A 20,818-nucleotide genomic window follows, 5' to 3' on the forward strand; every position below is an offset into this window, starting at 1 on the left:
AGACTAATCTTTTATCGGCAAAGTAGAAATTGTTTGGGGTTTCTTCAGGCTCGGAATTGTAAATGTAATCCCTGATATTCTGTATAGATACTGCAAGCATGAAACATTTAAAGAATCTCTTGTTGGAGAAAGTTCATTTTCAGGGTGTGAGCTTCAGATCTAGAATTCAAAGTATTGCCAACGTGATATTTTCATACCATAAAAATTCAGTAGAAGTTACTTAAACACCTATTGTCGTATAAGAAAATATTAAACCCAGTATGATTTATTCCAGTGAATATTTTGCAATTTGAAATTGTAGAGCCAAACTTCTTGTCCCCAGGAAACATCTTTAAAGTGTTTCATGTTTTGGGACTAAGGTTCTGGGTCAAAATTTGTCTTTCAGCTTTTCTTTTTTTAAAAAAAAAAACAAAAATATGATCGAATGACTAAATTTAATATTTTTTGACAAATTCAATTAAAATTGCATCAACACCACAGGGATTCAATGATCTGTGATTTTACCTTGAATAACACTGCACGGGGAGAAACTCATAAAATGAAATCTAATACTTGTAGTACCGGTATTAGACAAAATGTCAGCCCAGCTACATGCTTCAACCAATCAACGGGCAGATTTTCCGTTGTTTACACCTGCTTCCGCCTCCTCTGTGGAGTCACGTGCTAAATGGGCGGGACTTTGAGACTAGCCTCGATTGTGATTGGCTCCCCGCGCCATCCAGTCCTGTCTCGCAGCGGGATCCGCTCCACCTAACGGGAAGAAGCGACGGCTGCCTAATCTTCTTTGAGGAAAAAGGTGAAATAAGAGGCGAAAACATTAAAATTGGTCTTTGGTAAGTCAGCTACATTAATAAACGGTTCGGATGTCAACTGGGTACTTTTATTCCTTTAATTTTGTATTTTTTTAGCCTCCTTGTTCACCGGCTTCGAAGGGGCTGGTTCCTCTGTCATGAGACTGCCTGCGATGGGAGGAGTGACTGATGTAGCTTAGCATCTTTTGGGGAGGATAAAGGCCTTAGTTTTAAGCTTTGACCATACACAAAATTATTTACTTTGTATTTCCGTATTGCTTGTTTTTTACATAAATTATGTACAGATGCTCAGGCCATTCTGGAACAGTGACACGTCCGGCTTGAATTCGATCGCTTTGTCGCATTTTTAATTAATATTTTGGTGTCACATTTCCCAGCATGCCTTGGTAACGCCACAAAAGAATCTCTAGTGTTTACAGTGGAAAATATATAGTAAAAATACAACAAATAACGGGGCAATTTTTGTGACGAAGCAAAAATAAATGTCGGTCATTTGTTAAAAAACAATAAAAACACCGTTTCCTGTGTTCGAACGAAGTGGCTGATCGGCTAAAAGGCAGAATATTGATGTAGAATAGTGGTGAAAACCTTAAATATCTATTCTCTTTTATAAAATAGACGAGCCTAATCCTCAAGGAATGTGTCACATGATAGGAGCATGGGCTCTCATTCATTCATTCATTCATTCAAGGCACATACAGCCTAAACCTGATCCTAACCCAAGTAAACGATGTATCAACTGTAGACAAGGGACAGAAAAGTCAGCACGGGAGTTTAGTCAGTAATTGCACATAAACTTTGGTTAAAGCTTAAAATGCTAAAATACCAAATTCCAGAAAATACGCAATACTACAAAATATGTATCGATGTATTGACTAAAATATGTATTGACTTTTAATAGCTGACTTTTCAACTCACACTTAAGATCTTGATAGACCTCCTGAACTGATGCTATTAGACTGAGTTGATGCTTCAAGGATTATAGTTTGTAATTAATATAGTTTCTAAATCTTTTCTCTTTTCCTCCCCAGCCTCCATTCAGGATGATCCACAGCCTGTTCTTAGTCAACGCCTCGGGGGACATTTTCCTGGAGAAGCACTGGAAGAGCGTGGTCAGCCGCTCTGTGTGTGACTACTTCTTTGAGGCGCTGGAGCGCGCCACCGAACCTGAGAATGTTCCGCCAGTCATCCCCACGCCGCATCACTACCTCATCAGTGTGCTTCGGCATCGCATCTACTTTGTGGCGGTCATCCAGAGCGAGGTCCCGCCACTGTTTGTGATTGAATTTCTACACAGAGTCGTCGACACCTTCCAGGTTTCCGCTCTCTTGTCCTTGATTGTGTTGAGTTTCAGTGACACCTGTGTGACTGTAGTTATCCTGTTGCTGTTCATTGTTGTCAGGACTATTTTGGAGTTTGCACAGAAGCTGCTATCAAGGACAATGTGGTGGTGGTTTATGAACTACTGGAAGAAATGCTGGATAACGGATTCCCTCTAGCCACAGAGTCCAACATCCTCAAAGAGCTGATTAAACCTCCCACCATCTTGCGTACGATGGTCAACACCATCACAGGTACAGTCACATGGCAGAGACGGGGCACACTGGTTGAGAAATGTGATCAGTGGGGATAAGAATTTGTTTCTTCGAGTTGATTCTGTGTAATTTGTTAGTCGGCATTCGTTCGGTCTTCCAGGCAGCACCAACGTCGGCGAGCAGCTGCCGACCGGCCAGCTGTCGGTGGTTCCATGGAGACGCACTGGAGTTAAATACACCAACAACGAAGCCTACTTTGACGTCGTGGAGGAGATCGATGCAATCATTGATAAATCAGGTATTCCCCCTGACCACACTTAACCATAGGCTGGAGACTTAGCTTTTGCCCCATTGATGGCTTTAACCTCCAACTCTCCTACTCAGGCTCCACCATCACTGCAGAAATTCAGGGAGTCATTGACGCCTGCGTGAAGCTAACCGGCATGCCTGACCTCACGCTCTCCTTCATGGTGAGCTGCTTCAGTCCTGTCTGTTTAGATGTGAATTTTGGACGTGGCTGATTGAAAGTCACGTGAGATTTTCGAGTAAATGTTCTTTAACACAGTCTGAATGGTCTGTCTCCCAGAATCCTCGGCTACTGGATGATGTCAGCTTCCACCCGTGCGTTCGGTTCAAACGCTGGGAAGCCGAGCGTATCCTCTCCTTCATCCCCCCTGATGGAAACTTCCGGTTGTTGTCCTACCACGTCAGCTCCCAGAAGTTAGTACCTTTGTGTTTCTGATAATCCTTCCAGTGTGTTTTACACATTATACTGGTTTCAAGTTGTCCGCAAAGGCTCGCCTGGTCCTGACTTGTGGTTTGTGTCTGTTCTTTCAGCCTGGTGGCCATTCCCGTCTACGTAAAGCACAACATCATCTTCCGCGAGGGGAGCTCACAGGGCCGCTTCGACTTGACCCTGGGACCCAAACAGACCATGGGCAAGGCTGTAGAGTCGGTTCTAGTCAGCAGCCAGCTCCCACGGGGCGTCCTCAATGTTAGCCTCAACCCCTCCCAGGGAACATACACCTTTGATCCTGTCACAAAGGTACACCATAGCTTTCACTCTCAGAAATCTGTGACCAAGACTGAGGGAAAGGTTACATCTTTATAGCATTTTAAATATTTCAACATACCCACAATTTTCACGTTGAAATTAAGTGGCAACTCGTTACTCGCCTATGAACAACCACTTGAAATATGCTGCTGGTTTGGCAGAACATTGAGCTATTTCTCTCATCCTTTCAGATGTTGTCCTGGGATGTTGGAAAGATCAACCCACAGAAGCTGCCCAGCCTGAAAGGCACCATGAGTTTGCAGGCTGGAGCCTCCAAACCTGACGAAAACCCCACCATCAATATCCAGTTCAAGATCCAGCAGATGGCCATCTCAGGTACACGCACGCGCTTTAGCCTAGCTGTACAGGAACACTGCGGCCACCAGGTGGTGCCAAATGCACTGGGAAATGCACTTGTCTTTGCCGTTGGTTCATTATGTTGCCTCTGTCAATACTGTCCTCTACAGGCCTGAAGGTGAACCGACTGGACATGTACGGTGAGAAATACAAACCTTTCAAAGGCATCAAGTACATGACCAAGGCTGGAAAGTTCCAGGTTCGGACGTAAAGCAGCGAAGCTCTGCAAGCGACGGACCAGCCCAACACAAGACTGAGGGGTGATCGGATGGGGAGAGGGGAGATGGTACATTCCCTGTGTATACACATTTCAGGATTGACCTACCGGGAGCAGCCAAGTGGACACGTGTCAAATCCTTGAGCTGAACCCAAACTCATCATTCAACACTTGACTGGTGCGTTCAACAGTTTTCGGGCCATCGCTGTTGTGTGTTTGCTATCGACGATTCTCTTGTTAAGTGAGGGATATTCTTAGGTTTAATCCCAGGAAACACACAAAAATTCACCAGAAATATTCGGGAGTGCCGATCAGCTTCCCAAAGCGATATATTCTGATAAATGTTGATCTCCATTGCCTGTTTTTTTTGTTTTCAAAACAAAATTTTAAAACCTTTAAAATGTGGCCAGATGATTTTCCCCTCCCCCCCTTTGTTAGTCTCTATCTTTACCAGAATTTGTCTAAACCTCTGCTATGTACAAAGAGGAGGAAGTTGTGTTGCCCATCCAGGAATTTAAATTAAAGGGCGCTGCGGGTTCTCAGCTGGGGTCTTTGCTGGTGGTCTGTCTATTTTTGTGTGTTTCCTCGAGGTTCTTTCTCACTTTGAAAGATAAAATAACAGCCTCTGGCTGCCAGGAGTTCAGATTTTCTGGACATGGCGCCCGTTTACTGTTTGTTCTCTGACGGGTTTATCTGCAGCGCTGGAGTCTACTCGCTGCTCTGGCACTGGGTCCTCCTCATCTGCTGGTACTGACATTATTATTATTTATCAGAGCGCAGGTTTGCTGCACCTCTGTTGTGTTTTATGCATCAACAACCGGCCGGAGCTTGTTCATAAAGCCCAACAGCCGGAATAACGTCCTTATGTTGAAAACTGTTCTAGTTTCCCTTCATCTGATGCTGAAGTCAGTTAAATAATGGAGAACCGGTCAAAGTTTGTATTTGTGTGATTGTTCCACAGCTCCCAACAGAGTGTTAAAATGCTGTACAAATAAAACTTTGATGTGTTACACCTGCGAGGCAACGGGAAGTGATTGTGAAACGGCTGTATAAAGAAGAACCACAGTTTCAGGAAACGACAAACTGCAGCTGAAGCTTTAAACTGCAGTTACACGTCCTGGGCCTGGTGGAGTTGGGCCTCCGCCGCTAGGGGGCGCTGCTCCTCTTCCCCTGAGCAGGGTGTGACGTCACAGCACCTCGTTTATACTCTACAAACGACATCACGAATTGAATTATGACCCACTGGGTGATTTTAAAACCGGTTTTAAAATCTAGGCAATACTGGCCCTTTTGCAGCCGCCTCCACCCACCCCCCTCTTTTTGACACCCCCCCCCCCCCCTTCCCCCCACCCCTCCCGCTCCAACTGGCGGGAATCCACTCCATAACTTACTGAGGACTTTTAAACTCCCGCAAACTCTGGTGTCTCACCTCAGTCCCGCAGACAGCCGCAAATGACGGTTGTCACCGGGCTGCAGCCTTTCCCTCCCTCTCTTAAACATAAGCTTTAATGTATATTTATTTCTAGACACTTTTGTCTGATTGCAGCTCATAAGGATGCCGGAGTAAAGACTTAATAAGGTGGGTTGGCTTTTTAAAAAAAAAAATATATATATATATTATTTGTAGGATTATTTGGTAGAACCAGCTGCCTGTTTGTAGGTATTGTTCAGTGTTTTTTTGTTTTGTTTGTTTGTTTTTTAACTTTGCCACAGATTTGGGTGGGTTAATAACGTGCGTGTCTGGGGAGGGGGTGAAAGTGTTGGTTCTGCCACCTGAGGCCGTTAGGCGCCTCTCGGCATCGTTATTGCGCGCGTGTTCTCTAGATAACAAGTCCTATCTTAATGTAAATCTACGGTGGCCTGTTGGGTTAATTTCTGCCTCTGAGCCATATCAGGAGGTGCTCCTGTCCACGTGGACGCTGGAAATAACAACACTGTGTGTGCGCGCGTGCGTGCGCGCGCGTTCGTGTTTGTGTGTTAAGCGGGGGTTACTGTAAATATGTTAATTGGCCCACGTGCAAAGGATACGCGCGCTATTATCACCTGCTCACGACTTCTGGGTTAATTAGATTCTTCAGCAGTAATTACAGCCGAGCCAGACAAACATTTTAATTGACCCTCTGTAATAAAATGAACAATAAAACGTGCTTCCAGTTTTGTCAGGTTTATTTTCCCGCCGAGGTCCTTTTCTTAACAGTTTTTAATTTTTAAAGTCCACGCGGCCCCGTGGCCCCTCACGTGGTGACTTCATGCGCGCTAAGCGTTAGTGTGGTTCTTAGCTACCGATGCGGAAACAAGTTTAAATGTTTCCAATTAATCTTTTTCTTAGTTAATTTGCACGTTTGGTTTAGTGGTTACATTCCAGATCTGGGTGAAATAAATAGGAGCTCAACTTTGTTATTACAAGGCTTTTGAAAGACTCTAAATGTTAATAATGTGTATTTATTTAGTAATGCACTACTACTACTAGCTTTCTTATTGGCAAAGATACATAAATTATACTTTTGATATTTTTGTTACTTAAATACACGTTATGTAAGGAATTGCTTAAAAAGTCCAATTCAGTCAAACAAGTAATGTTAAACACATGCTTTTAACATGATAACATGATCATTTAAGTCTGAGGTTTACTTTTTTCCACAGCTCTTTTTTTAGATGTTCGGTTAAAAACAGGAAACCAAAGTTTGGCTTTTTAAAAAAAAACACAATTCACTTTATTTGTGGTTGACCGGAGTGCGTGTGCACACAAAACAAAGCCCCGGCATCCACTTATCAACCCCCGACTTTCATTCAAGCAGACATAAGCCTCCATCATCCTTTCAGTGTCTTCTCAATCCGCTCAGATGTGACCAGGAGCCGACTGGCCCACTGGAGCCACAGCTGTGTTTGCAGACCAGATAGCATCCTGAACCCGGGGAGGGAAAAACTGTCACTATAAACTATAAAAGAATTTAGAATTTGCACAAATTGAGAAAGGTGTCTCTTGTCTGTTTGGACAGGTGTACCACCTGCCAGGTCAGGACTCACAGGAGGAATCAGGGTGTGTGTTGCACCACTGGAACCTTGGCCCAAAGTTAGTTTCACTCGTGCTTTTATGCTATCGGAGGGATTCAGAGGGTCTGCATGGTCCCTGGAGAAGGTTCCTTGTTTCAGGGAACAGAAATAGGTGTAAGAAGTGTTCTGCGTTGTCATATGTTCTGTCTCTGCACTTTCAGATGGTGCCTCGGCCACACGGACGCTGCCCGGGCTGTGGTGGATTCCCGGTCGTCCCCCAGGTTAGTTGGGAAAGATGGACTCTGAAGGAAACGTTGCCACCCATATTTTCCAAGGCCACCCAGGCGAAAAAGAACAAAATCTAAGTTGTCCCTGCAGGGCTCAGGCGAGTCAAGATAAACACTGAGGCCACTTTTCTGGCGGCGGTTCAATATCAGCAGAGGCCGATCCAGCACAGGATCTCCCTTTTGGACCCCACAAACTTGAAGCAGGTGCACCGAAATGTCCTTGGTGCCTCCAGGCGACGCGAGCTGCTGATTTTTTAGAGTTTCAGACTAAACTTTGTTCTTAAACGATCCTGCCCAACGACCTTAAGACCAAGCAGCCGCTATGCCCAGACCCAAAGTGGGGCCTGGCGCCCTGACCGGGCACGTGCACCAGTTCTCCACGAATCCCGAGGAGGTCGAGCCGGCCTCCTCTCAAAGGAATCTCTCAGAGAAGACGTCTCCTCTGAGCAAATACATCGAGACCGAACACCAGCAGGCGGGGCTTTTCTCTCTCCCTGCGTTCGCCGCTTCCCCGGACGGCGCCCTCGGCCTTCAGAAGAAGCGGAGGAAGAAGTGCGGCGCCTGCGCTCCCTGCCTGCGGCGGGAAAACTGCGGAAGCTGCGCAAACTGCCTGAACCGCAGGACGGGCAAACAGATCTGCAAGCTGCGCAAATGTGAACAGCTGAAGAAGAGACAGCATGAGTGGGAGGTGAGGAAGACACACGTTTCGCTCGGGCCAACGTCAACAACGACGTTATTAGCGTTAGCCTGCAGCAACAGTATTGTTAGCAGCAGCGTCAGTAACCTATTGAAATCAAAGGAAACTAAACGTTGCTGTGAACTGAAGACGTCTGTTCCTAAAGATAAGCATGTAGCTGTTACCAGTTCTGGCCGACCAGTTAAAGATATCACAGTTCCTGTTTAAGATGTCCACACGGACACTTTCAGCTGCTGCTGCGTCCTCCGAGCCCTCCTCCTCTTTCAAGACCAGACCTGCTTTACATAAAAACTGTGATAAAAAAAACTGTCACCGTGGTTGAAAATAATGGGGCATCAGTTGCCCTTTTAAGCTCCACCAGTGCAGATAACATGCCTGCGACACATTTCATATGCCAAAAGAATTATAACTAAGGGTTTATTCTTTATTCACATTAGAAGAATGAAAATATCCAGTGTAAGAGCTTTCATGTGAAAGTGAAAGGAGCTGATTTGCTTGTGGCTGAGAGGCTGTTGGAGCGACCAGGCAGCAGCGGTGGAGAATTCCTGAAGTTGCCTGGGCTTTGTCCTCTGACCTCTGAGGCCAGGAGCGAGGGCGGGGGTTAACCTCAGGCATTCTCTGTTTGTGTGCGCGCGGGTGGGTGAAGAAGGAGAAGGAGTGGATGTTTTTTAAAGTGCGCGCTTGTGTGTAAATGGCTGGCTGTGGGTGTGTGCAGTTCTTTGTCCGTGGGCCAAGCATCTCGAGCGGAGGTGGCGGTGGTGTTCGGGGGATGGGCTGCCGGGGTCAAGAAGGACAGGAAGAAGCAGCTAATGGTCAGAAGACGTGAAAGCAGGAAAAGCCAGAGCTGAGCATGCGTTAAAAAAAATGAAGCATTCAGTCCAGAGACCTGTCAAATATGCGTTTTTATGGGGGATCGTGTGGATTTTTTTTAAAGTGGTGTTTCAACATGTTTGTATCCTCTCCCGGGGGCATTAAGACCTGCAACCTGAGATATTTCCAAGCTACGTGTGTCCAAATATAGCAACTGGTTGATATTTTATAGGCTGTTGCATCAACTTTTTTTAAAATGCACCAAACGGGCTGGGGACACACCAGTTTATCTTCAGACTCTGAGCTTTGCTGCTTTTTAATGTGTCCAGGGGAAACAACAATCCTGGATGTAGTGTTCAGTATTACTGGTGCAGATTACCCATGATGCTGTGTTTATTCATTCACGTCCGTGTAGAATCTGAGATTTTTAAAGGACTTTCGAACAAGCTCAAACCAGGCAGCGGCGATGCCAGAGATGGCCGCTAGATGGCGTCTGTGTAAAAACAAACCCATCCTCATCTGCAAGCTGTTTGTTCCGTTCTGCACTAAATGACACAAAGATTTAAATGTTGATGCTTTCGCCTTGATTTGCCCCCCCCCGCTGTGCCCCCACCATTGCTGCAATTTCAGGTTTGCGCGCGCCGTGGCAACGCCGACACTGCGGCTGTAGAAAAATGTTGATCTGGCAATTTTTCAGTGCGCCCATTTAATCACGTTTGGGTTGGTGTCATTGCTTCCATCTGCAAAGGTAGTTTTGCACCATAACAGCATCTTCTCAATTATCCATCCATCCATGCATCCCTCGCCCCCCACCCTCCCCCACACTCCTTCCTTCCTTCCCCTGACCTGCATGTGGATGCAGCAGCTGAGTCTTTATTGCTTGGCAACCACATCTTCCACCTCCTGTTGCTCTGCACCTCCTTGTGATGCAGCGGTTGGATTTCTGTCTTCCCAGCCTCTGGTTGCGTTTGTGTCAAAGGCAACCAGAGGCTGATTCGTAGGTTAATCAAGACCCCCCCCCCCCCCCCAAGAATCCCGTCCATATGCTTGAAAATAGAGGAAAAACAAACGTGCTGCAGGGCTGGAGAGGCAGAGCAAAGAGGTTTTCCTGTTTCTGATTTAACTCGTTTTCTGAGATGAACCGCGTTCGCTGCCCGAGCAGGCGCCACCTCGCCCCGCCGCCGCCACCTGTACTGATCACACAGAAGCCGTGGCGGTCCAGCTCCACAAAACACACTCACACGTGCCCCCGCGTGACGTCAGCAGAGGGGATTTCCCGTGCCAGTGCGTCAGACGGACTCTACGCTCGCTGCCTCGCCTCACCGGGACGCGCTTCTCTCTCTTCTTCGGGTTCCCCCTCCATCTCCGGGCCGTCTCCTTCACCTCGATCGACCCGGTCTCCGCCGCCACGCCTGAACTTTCGCTGGCTCCGTCTCCTCCCCGCCGACCGCGGCTCATGTTTTTCGGCGCTCGGTTTTTGGGTGAGAACTTGCACCGCGTCCCGTCGAGGAGCGGGGGGTGATGCTTCTGGCTCGGAATATAAACACGGCCAGCGCCTGTCTTCTGCCGCCCGGCGCAGATAACGGCACAGCGGCTTAGGTGGCGTTCGCAGACAAACTTATTTTACTCTTGTGCGCCATCACGAGCCGATGATTTCTGAAGCTACGAGGACGTCGAAGCGCCGCTTTCATGTTTTCTCCCACGAATTTGCGCTCTGCCGCATCGCATCGCTCGTTTTCTGCCTCTTGCACAGTTTGAGTCAGCACATCGGGCTCTGCTGTGTAATTGTTCTTCTGGCCTGATGGGGGTGGGGCGGGTGCGCTCATTGTCTCTGCGTGAATAAGCATGTGTGTGTGTGTGTGTGTGCAGTCCAGTCCGGTTATTGCAGGCAGCCCTAACACAGATGGTACTCAGTGATACCACATACCAGAGGCTTTGTTGAGAGAAGGCCAGTTTGAGGAGATAATTGACAGCAGCCGCCCACCCCCCCACCAAAACCACCACACAAACCTCCCATGCACCTTCGCTGTGTCTCTTTATGTCAGTTAAACCTGCGCATACACACACACATGCTGACCATTTCTGTTTTGCGAGTCCTCCCTCGTTCTCTCGGCCTCCTTCTGTTTCACCCTAGCAGCAGAGCCCGGCGCCTCCTCTGATTGGTGGACGGGCTGCCTTTGTGTGCTATCAGTAGCGTGACGTCTCTCGCTAGCTCCGTGTGTATCTGTGTGTGTGTACATTTGCTCGGGAGTGTATGCGTTTAAAGAGAAAGAGGGGGAGGAAGGGAGGAAGGCGGAGGGGGAGGGGCGTTCACATCATGTACACAGGGGAGAGGAAAAAAATGAGGGTGAGGGAGGAGTGTCAGCATTGTTTGTGTGTGCGGAGTGTGTGTGTGTACGTGCGCGCGCGGTGGACCTAAGGCATACTAGCAGGAGAGAGAGGGAGGGGGTGGGGTCAAGCAAGTGACAGAGAGAGAGAGAGAGAACGAGAGCGTGCGTACGAGGACTCATGTAAAAGCAGATTAAAAACACAAGATGGCTTCCTGAATGGGCTGCTGGAACACAGACGAGAGAGAGAAAGAAGAGTGGAGAGGCAGAGAGAGAGAGAGAGAGAGACTGAAGGAAGGGACAGAGGGAGAGAGGTGAGGACAAGAGGGAGCCTGATCCTTCTGATGGGGATTCGGCCAGCGGACGGAGGAATACGAACCGAGGCGGCTCAGAGGCTCAGAGGGTAAATATCCATCACTCCCAGACTGTTTTCAGATTGATAGGTGGGGAGGCGAGGGAGGGGGGGTGGGAGAGGGCTGGCGGGACCGGAGGGGGACAGCTCGAGACAAAACACATTTAACGTCGAGACAGCTGGATAGACGGGGGGTGGGGGTGCAAGCTCTGCCAAATAAGAGGATGCTTTTGTTTTAACCAATCAGCCTCGAGTCCATCAGATTCCCACCTCAGCTAACCCGCTCCGCTGACGTCCACGCACGCTCCCCGATCCATCCCGGGGGGAAAAAAAAATAGGTTAATGCATACACGAGGAGCGCCGGCCGGGGACACAAACATTACATAATTCCGCGAATGATTGGAAGTGAATCGGCGTCTCCCATCCTCCGTCCCGGCAGCAGAGGGAAGTGCCGGTTCACTGTTGGGGCACGAATCAGACGGGGTTCGTGCGCCCGGCTGTTCTCTGAAGATGGCTGACAGCAGCAATAAAGGACGCCCTGTGTGGAAAAAGTGACACCCGGATCCCCGATTGTGGGGGGGGGGGGCAGTATTTACTTATCTATTTGAACAGGGCCTTGTCGCATTCTTCTATTGATTGATATTCTCTCCCCCTCCCACCTCTGTCCCCTTGTCCTCCTCCCTCCTCTGTTGAATGGCCGACTGTACAGGTGGAATATTTTGAAGACAGCAGTCGGGACAGCTGGGCAGAACCAGAACTGGCAGCTGAGGTAAGACCGACCCGCTCTTTCTGTTTAAAATGTCTGTCGGGCATTTGATCAAAGGTCGCCAAAGCTCTGCGTCAGGTGTTTGTGCAGCGGGTCAGAATCCGCCGCCGCCGCCGCAGCGTTGCTGGAATGCCCGCGTGTTTGTCCTCCTCGCCAGCGCACCGCCTCATTTTTATTGCCTCTGATATCATCGTCAGCTGGAATAAAAGGCTATTAAACGCGTCCTGGTTCGTGTCCGATAAGAGACGCCCCCGCTCGCCGGCTAGCACGCGCTAAATCAGCTGCTTCGTATCCAGGGCAGCGCCACTTTAATTTAAAGCGTCCCACGCTGCCCGCTGATTGGCGCCAGAGCCAGGCATGTGTAGATACAGGAGACCGGAGAGTGGAGGAGGGAGGAGGGGGAGTGCCGAGCCGGTGGCGGCGGGGCGGGCCGTCCTCCTTCCCTTTGGTTCCGGAGTCAAATGAGGTAAAGGGAGTAAAAGTTAGTGGGTCACGCATGCGTGCCCATTTGACTGCTCCGTACGGTGACGCGGGCCCGGCGAGCGCTGCTCTTTTTACGCCGATCTTTCCTTGAGTCGAGGGGACGTCGAGCGGCGCGAGGTTTTAGCAAACGAGAGCATCTTTATGTTCTCCCCGAGCGGAAGAGAGACGACGTCTTAGCTAGTCGTTCTCTGATGTCGCGTACGGCTGTAGCTTAACCTAATTCAGCGCTAATCCACGAGCGGGTGCCGGCGCTCCCGTAACCTCGCGAGGCGTACGCAGCAACACATGGTCATCGGGGAGAAAGTTGGCAGGGTGGAGTTATCTGCTTACGCTCTCTGCTGAGCTTCTGTTTACGCACCGTCATGGTTACTGTGTGTCCTTGGTGGAGCGTTTGCCCTCACGAGGATCCGTTTCCTTGTCAAACCGGTCGCGCGTACGCAGCATTAAGCAAACGCGCTTTGTTTTTGGACTGGTTTGACAGCAGGTTATGCAGTATTTTTGCAGAGCGGCGTCGCAGCTCTGGGCGCGTTACGACATCGCGTCACGTTGCGGTTGAAAGGTGGCGCGGGGATTGGTTTGTTTCAATTTTGGCGTCTTTACTCGCCGTTCTCTGCTGCTCAGGAAGTAGAGGTGAATCGAGAGTTTACCACAACAGGTTACAAGACAGGCGGTTCTGTGCTCACGTGATTTTCATTATAAAGACGAACACAGGATTTCCTCTTTGAAGGCGGTGTGAGCTTCACGCGGGGGCCGCTCGTGGGAAAGAGTCAAAAGTACAGAAGCTGTCAAAGTCTTCGCGGCAGGCAAACGGAACGCCGCTTTAGCCCCACTTGGAATCCCCGGCCTTCTCCGCAAAGAGTTAAAGCTGACCTAGTTTCCGTGGCAACACTGAATGTCTGATGACATCATTGCTTTAATTTTAGCTCAGGTCCGGCATCCAGGGATGGTCACATGACCGGCGTGCCGGCACCACATGTGTGTGTTTGTGTAGTAGGTGGTTTTGGTGTGTAGTGGAGACTCAGGAAGTGGGAGGTCTGACATCAGCTCTTCCACTCCGCGTTGGCTTTCGATGTATTGACATTTCCACTCGGTGAGCTGCACATCTGCATGTTAAAGGGCAGCTGCGGCGCTAACGTGCATCGCACCAGTACCAGGTCGCTCGTTTCTTTCTCAAAGCGGAGCGCCTCTTTCGCTCGATGTCTTTACGATAAATCAAAGCGGCGTGTTACGTAAGAGCTTCTTGATTTGAATTTCAAGTCCTTTAGCGGATCGTTCGTAGGGGATGTGATGCATACGCCCGACGGCAAATTAGCATGTAGCGCTAAACGCGGGCCGGACCGACCTGATGAGCCCTCGCCGGGTGCCAGAGCTGCAGTCGGCGGCTCGCCGGCTGCAGCATCTGTGTGTGATGTCGGAGGGAGGTTGTCAGCCGCCTGGTGCCGCAGTTAATAAAAAATGAATGGAGGGCGAAGGAGGAGGAGCCCAGCTGTTGCTGGAGCTCTTTAACTCTCCCCTCTCTGGCGACTACTCTTCTGCTCCCACTGGGCAGCGCTGCATAGAAATCCTGAATCCCACGGCTGCCCACCCCTGCCAGGTTTTACGTAATACTGCAGTTGCCGTATTCATCTCTCACACACACACACATGCATTATTGAAACATGGAAATATTGATTTTTCAATATCCAGATTCAGGGTAAGATCAAATTGATGCCCGTAAAGCTAATGTTATCATGAAAATATACAACGTTTGCCCCCAAGCCATCCAGCTATCATCTCCCTTTTATCTAAATGATCAAAAATGCTTTACACTTTGACCTCAGCTGTAAATCTGGATGATTTAGCGGCGTCAGCTCTGGCCCTTTAAGCTCGGCTGCGCCCGACATAAACATATGTTGAGCTAATCTTAGTGCAGGTCCTGGGAGGGACGAGGCTGGCGAGCGGCCACCGTGGAGAGTCTGGAGAGAGGCTCTTTGTGGGTCGTTCCCTCTGGAGTCTGATTAAACCACCTGATGTTGCCTCACCTGAACAGGTTTAACGGTTTCTGTTAATAATTCCCGGTCAAACCTGACAGCTCAGCTCTTTCAGCCACTTATTGTGTCCCAACCTTTCCACCTGGTTTAGTTTCTCTCCCTCTTTGTCTGTAGCCCAACACATTTTCTCTACCCTGATCCCCTTTTTATGTCCCAAACCTTCAAGCACAAAGACCTGCCTCTTAAAAACAGCACCCCACTCTTCCTCCTCCTCCTCCTCCTCCTCATTATTTTTACTGGCTCCACCCCAAGCCATCGCCACCTTTCCATTTTTTCCCTCCTCCCTTTCTCTTTGTGAGGAAGGGAGGAGGAGGGGGAAGGCCTTCCCCAGCTGGGCTATTCATGTCGACTTGCACGTGCTGAAAGTCAGGTGCTGTGACTCAGGCTGGATACCCTACACTCTCGTACAATGATCCTACCCTGAACCTAACACCGTCCTGCCCGGGAGCCGGCCGGGGCGGGGGCACGCGGCAAGGAATGTAATGACAAAGAGACCAGGACCAGCCAAACAGACAGATGTAAAGACGGAAACCGAGTCGCTGCCGTAAACACGCGTGCATAATGTAAACAAGAGATGCACTCACGTATGCCTTATGTTTTATCACATCAGGCATATCTAAACTGGCTTCCACCCATTGGTGCAGTGCTGCAGCCTGTTTTCCTGCCTCCCAGTAAACCCAGTGACCCCTCAGAGAACAATCCAATACTGTATGCATACGCTAGCCTGCATGTGTTCCAGAGGGGGGAAAAAATCAAAGAGCACCTCTGCACTTGTGCATCACGTGCCTTTTATGTCTTTGTGTGTGTGTGTGTGTCTGTCTGTGCTCGCGCATGTGTGTGTGATGGGAAACAGGCGTGCGTGTAGCGGGGGTTGGGGAAGGAAGCCGCAGAGCAAAAAGAGGGAAGAAGGGAGAGTCACAGAGCGTCAGATCAGATGACCTTGATGTTATTAGACTGCAGGGTAGGGCAGGGGTGGGGGTGCACGTTGGTGGCAACAGTAGCGGCGGAGGGAGGTGGAGTCAGCTGACAGGAAGTGCTGCAATGACAGAGAAGAGCTAGTGCCAAAAGGCGGGTTTCCAAATATTTCCCATTCAAGCTGGTAGATAATTTCATGATGCTAAAATGGTTTCGTCCGTTGTTGCTAACGGGGAGCTAAATTGAAACAAAAGAGCTGATTAGCTGTCCTCGAGCCCCCTCCCTTTGTGTTTCTGTCCGGTTGTCCATTCCGGGCTACTGTAGAAACATACAGGATTCCAGCGTGGTGGAGGACCCGCCTCAATATTTACATGAATATCTTGCTCCTATGAAAACAAAAGGCTATAATTAGCATGCTACCCAAAGTAAACACGCTGTTTAAACAGTTTTTGACATGCAGAAGTTTGAAGTTTATGCTTGCTGAGTGCCTTGAAAAGGTGCAGAAACAGTCAAAATTCATTTTGAGGAGCGTTAAAAGACAGCATGGCTGCTTTTGTGTGTTCTCACGCACAGACCTCCCACCACCGGTGTGTCAGAGAACGTCTGAAAAGCCGGCTTCAGCCTGTGAGATTTTCAAGTCAGGACTTTTGATCAAAAGACGAAAATGACTCAGGCTTAGTCATGCAAGCTGGCTCAGCGCACACTGCCGGGTATGGACTTTTGTTGTCACTCATCCCTCCTACAACCAGAGAGATTTCCTCCACACTGCTGAGAAACAGTCAAAAACAGAGAATTGAGAGTGACTGGGAGAGAGGAAGAGAAAGAGAGAGACGAGGGCGTGAAACGACTCATTTGGATGGTAAATTATGAGATGAGGTGATCGCTGCCATGGCCACAGTCGGCTTCTAGTGCCTTCCTCTCTCACAAGATGCCGGGTTACAGCAGTGTTACCGTAAGTGAGCAACATTCTGTCTCTTCACTTTTCCCACAAAGAAGCCTCTATGTTGTGTCCTTTTTTTAAACTCCCGGGAATTCTCCGATTCAGAGCCACGTGAAGTGAGCGTAGTAGAGTCTGCCAGGCTAACCGGCGGCAGAGTTGTGAGCGTTCAGCCTCCAGCAACGTCACAGCGTTGTGTTGAAACAGGGGAGGAAGTGGTTCCAGGGCAGCTGCCCTTTTGTCTGACTTTTCCTTTCTAAAGCCAACGGCTGGTCACCTGAATGTTGTAGTGAATCTCAGCCTGTTTTTACTGACGAGGTAAAACACCAGAAATGTTTTGGCGACCTGCGTCTGTGGGAAGTGACGAAGTTAAATGCGTTCTGGTGATGAGATGATGTAGTTTCTCTTCTTAGTTCTCATCTCCATGAGGTCATTTCCAGCGTGTGCTGTCATTTAGGTGGAATTGTGGTTCTTTTACATCCACGTGTGAGGGTTGTTGGCTGGTCGGAGCTGTTTCCCAGCCTTCCTTAGTTTATATCTACAATTCATTTACCGGCACGATTCCTGTTTTGTTAACATTCCAGAGTCTTCCGTGTTTTGTTCTTTTTCAAACGAGGAGCCATGTGTGAGGCATGTGACCGTTTTAGGGGGTTCAGTCACGTCTCGAGCTGAAACCGCTGTGTCATGGCAGCGGGGGGGAGCGGGTGAGTATAAAAGTAAACCTTTCTCAGCCTCTGAGGAAGTGCGCTGGTGGTGTGTGGGCACTTGTGCCCACCAGCGGTGGAGGCACGCATCCTGGTGGGAGCCAGGCGATGATGTTGATGATGACAGCGGCGCTAACGTCATCGCCTCATGTGTTTCCCTACCTCTCTTTCTCACAGCCCGCCGCCTCTCGCTCATTGGCGCACCCTGGTCACGTGACCTAATGCTCTACTTCTCTCTTTCCTGTAGACAGCTTAGGTCTGTGCCGTGTTTCCCTTTTGGATTGACGCTCATTTTGTGTCTGTATATGTGAATGTGTGTGGCAACAGCGAGGCAGGCGGCGCATAGATCGCGGGGCAAGTGAACGGGTGCGTCAGCGAGCGCTGGAGCTGAAGTGCAAAGAAAGCTAGTGCTCGAAGGAGAAAACAAAACAGAGAGGAAGGCAGAGGCAGGTTTAGAACGCAGGAGCAAATTAGAGATGGAGGGAGACCAGGAGAAACGAGGAATGATAAAGAAAAAGAAGCGCCGAACTGAAATAGATCCGGCCGAAGCGCAGCACGCTTAGTAATAAAAGAGGGAAAAAAAAAATGCTACGCTGGAGCTGAGAACGATCTGCACGGAAAAGACGGCCATGTTTCCCCCCCTCATGTCCTTCTCCTCGTGCTGGTCAAATCGGCTCAAAAACTCCAGCAGTGGTGGAGAGAAGACAGGAGGCGCCACCAGGCCGGTCAGCCAGCGTGCGGGCGGGAAAATCTTTCCCAAAGATCAGGAAGACGGTGATGATGTTGATGTTGTTGATGATGATGATGACGATGATGATGTTGTCGGTACCCGGGCAGCACAGTGGTGAGGAAATTAGAACAAGATGGTGTTATTGTACCCGGCGGACAGCAGAGGACTCTTCAGTCCATAAGCAGCGGGCTTCATCTGGCAGCAGCCTGCCAGCCTCCCGGGCCAGAATCAGTCCCAACACCGACGCAAGGGTGTCGGTGTTGGGACTGACGCGTTGTCGTCGGTCCTTCAGTCCATTCTTCAGTGCCGATGTCGTGCTGTCACCGTGCGTTCCCGCCAAGCTACCACAAACAGACCAGGCGTTGTGGCGTGGATGGGGATTCCACAGCGTCCTGAAGTGAGAAACCCTCCACCTGGTTTCTTCAGCTCCTGGAGGAAGGGCTAGCATGCCACCTTCTCTTTCTCCTCCTTCCTCCGCACGCCTGGATGGTGACCAGCCACAGGTTTAAGTCGGAGGCTTTTAGCGCCGAGCGAGATGTAGCGGTGGCTGTTGCTGCGGAAGAAAATGGAAATGGAAGAAGCCGTAATGGTGACTTCTCTTTTTCCAAAAGTGAATCTGCATAAGGAGAAGCAGGCAGCATTTACGGACAACGTAAACAAACAGCCCTGCGCTGTTTCTCCTTCCCCCCCCCCCCCGTTGATGACGAGTCGAGCTATCGTTCGCCGCCAGCTCACCTGTAACCGAAGCACCCTGGTTCAGACCAATTAGGCGCTTTTGTGCTTGAACAAAACACGTGTTTTTCAAACCCTAAACGAACATAATCGAAGACAGAAGGAAAAGAGGAGGCTTGGATACCGACAGGGCGAGATTTGCTCCTTGGAAGGAGCTTCGCTGCTCTGTATTGTAGGCAGCTATCCCCCCACAGCTCTGTGCTTCTGCTCACTGCGCTCGCCTCCATTCCATCGTACGTGCCCACTGTGGCTCAGATAATGGCCTCTCGCTCTGCACACACTGAAGAGAGAGAGGCGAGGAGATGGAGGGAGAGGCTGCGCGAGAGGGAGGGGAACGGTGGGAGGGAAGGGGGAAGGTGGGGGCTGAGAGAAGAAGCCAACTGCATGTGCGGAGAAAGAAAGAGGATATTGAAAAAGGGAAGGGAGGAGCAGACAGAGATAATGAGAAAGGAAAAAGGAGAGAACAGAAAGCCTCAGCCATAAGAAGAGGCAGGAGAATGAGAAACGCGTGTGCCGGGGGGAGGTGCGTTTTGTGCGTGTGGCGGGGTGCGTGTATGTGTGTGACCGCATGCATGCGTGTTTCGGTGCTCGCTCGGCACAGACTGGAAGGACTAAAAAGGAACGCGACCAGACAATAACAGCCGGCGAGTCTCATGGTTTTCTCTGTCTCCTCTTCTGCTTCCTGCTGTGCGACCGGCAGCTCCGCCTGGACCTCTAGGATCATGTAAGTATCACTTCACGGTTCAACCGGGGCTCGGATTCACGCCGCCCGTGTCCCAGCAGCTCCGGGACGCCTCTGCTCAGTGGCAGAGTAAAGGCTGGGGATCGGGAGGGCGCTTGTGTTTTGGGGATTTAGCTTCAGCTGTCTAGTAAAAAGCCCAAGTCAATCCCCTCAACACCGCCGCTGTGGGTTTTTTTTTTCACGTTCTGTCTCCTCCCTCTGATTTTTCCCCCTTTCTTTTCCCATACTCTTGATGTTTAAAGGGCTGCTAGTCTCAGTGTCTGGTCTGCCGGGTTTCCGCCACATCGGCTAGCATTGCCGTTGTCATTTCTTATTGTGCTAAGAGACGAGACAAGCTGGTATTAATGTGACACTAACAGAGGAGATGGAGACGGGCTCCTGGCCGGAGTAGACTCTGTTACACTGCAAATATTTGTCTAAGCACGTGCTCCATACAGTCTTGGTGCAACGCGCTGCAGGTGTGTGTGTGTAGCATCTGGATTGCTGTAACTAGGACTATATCCTCCGGTCGGACTTTTAAAAAGTCGTTGCTGGCGTGACGATATCTCGCGTGTGGTGCAGCGCCTTCCCCGGCGAATCTGCACGCTCGGAGCGCACGGCGGGGTTCGATTCCCCGTGACCTTGCGTGCAGCAGCGAATTATTGCAAGTGTTTGTAAAAGAGAGAGAGAAAAAAGAGAAGCTCGGCGTGACCGACGTGTGTGATGGTGCGCTATCGCCGTCACTCTGTTTCAACATACTGCAGTTCTCATAACAGCCACCCCCCTCTTCCTCTTTCACGTCTGATGCCGCTGATAATGCAGACATGGGGCCTCTCACGTATTGAACGCCGGCTGTTCGCTGCCACCCCCAGCCAATAGCACCCCTCCCCACCACCACCAATACCATCGCCGTCCCCAGGGACCCCCCCGACAGACACTGTGCAGAAGGTGGGACTCAAAAGCCCAGAGCGGATTGCCTGTCCAGTAATTAGACTCTCAGAAATCTGATTTCAGGAATATATCAGATAGCAGAAGGCGAGTCCTGTGGCGCGCAACCTTTTTATCATCTGAGGAACTTCATGTCAGCCAGCTTCAGAACTGTGTGTGTGTCTGTGTGTGTGTGTGTGTGTGTGTGTGTGTGTGTGTGTGCCTGCATGTTGGTTTGTGTGTGTGTGTGAAGGAGGAATTATTAATCAGCTCCAGTAACCGGTGTTGCAGTTGCTCTTGACTGGTCTGGGCAGAAGATTGCCAATTAAAAGACTTGTGCTTTGGGATCAACAGTCCTGTTGCAACTTGCAGGTGCCTGTTTATGATTCCTGCCATCCAAAGACAATAATTATTAAATAAGCATGTGACTG

The 20,818-nt window shown here is 49.7% G+C and overlaps 2 protein-coding genes across 3 annotated transcripts in view; both read left to right on the forward strand.

Annotated features, from left to right (window-relative positions):
* The first annotated feature begins 699 nt into the window (after nt 1-699).
* Nucleotides 700-4,985, forward strand: ap3m2 (adaptor related protein complex 3 subunit mu 2). Of its 2 annotated transcripts, none has more exons than XM_003974557.3 (9): nt 700-833; nt 1,844-2,128; nt 2,215-2,386; nt 2,508-2,645; nt 2,732-2,817; nt 2,934-3,067; nt 3,185-3,392; nt 3,593-3,737; nt 3,869-4,985. In XM_003974557.3, the coding sequence occupies exons 2-9, from the start codon at nt 1,856-1,858 to the stop codon at nt 3,967-3,969; spliced, it is 1,257 nt and encodes a 418-aa protein (XP_003974606.1). In that variant the 5' UTR covers nt 700-833; nt 1,844-1,855; the 3' UTR covers nt 3,970-4,985. The 2 variants fall into 2 exon arrangements, with proteins under 2 accessions (XP_003974606.1, XP_011613720.1); XM_011615418.2 differs by having other exon boundaries at nt 707-796.
* Nucleotides 4,986-5,442: 457 nt separating this feature from the next.
* Nucleotides 5,443-20,818, forward strand: part of tet3 (tet methylcytosine dioxygenase 3) — a 29,517-nt gene continuing 14,141 nt past the window's right edge. Inside the window, 3 exon segments of the mRNA XM_011615422.2 lie at nt 5,443-5,554; nt 7,191-7,944; nt 12,152-12,211. Coding sequence (XP_011613724.2) covers nt 7,579-7,944; nt 12,152-12,211 — 426 coding nt within the window. The 5' untranslated portion in view covers nt 5,443-5,554; nt 7,191-7,578.

The sequence above is a fragment of the Takifugu rubripes genome, chromosome 21 (assembly GCF_901000725.2).
Source record: "Takifugu rubripes chromosome 21, fTakRub1.2, whole genome shotgun sequence".
NCBI classification, from domain to species: domain Eukaryota; kingdom Metazoa; phylum Chordata; class Actinopteri; order Tetraodontiformes; family Tetraodontidae; genus Takifugu; species Takifugu rubripes.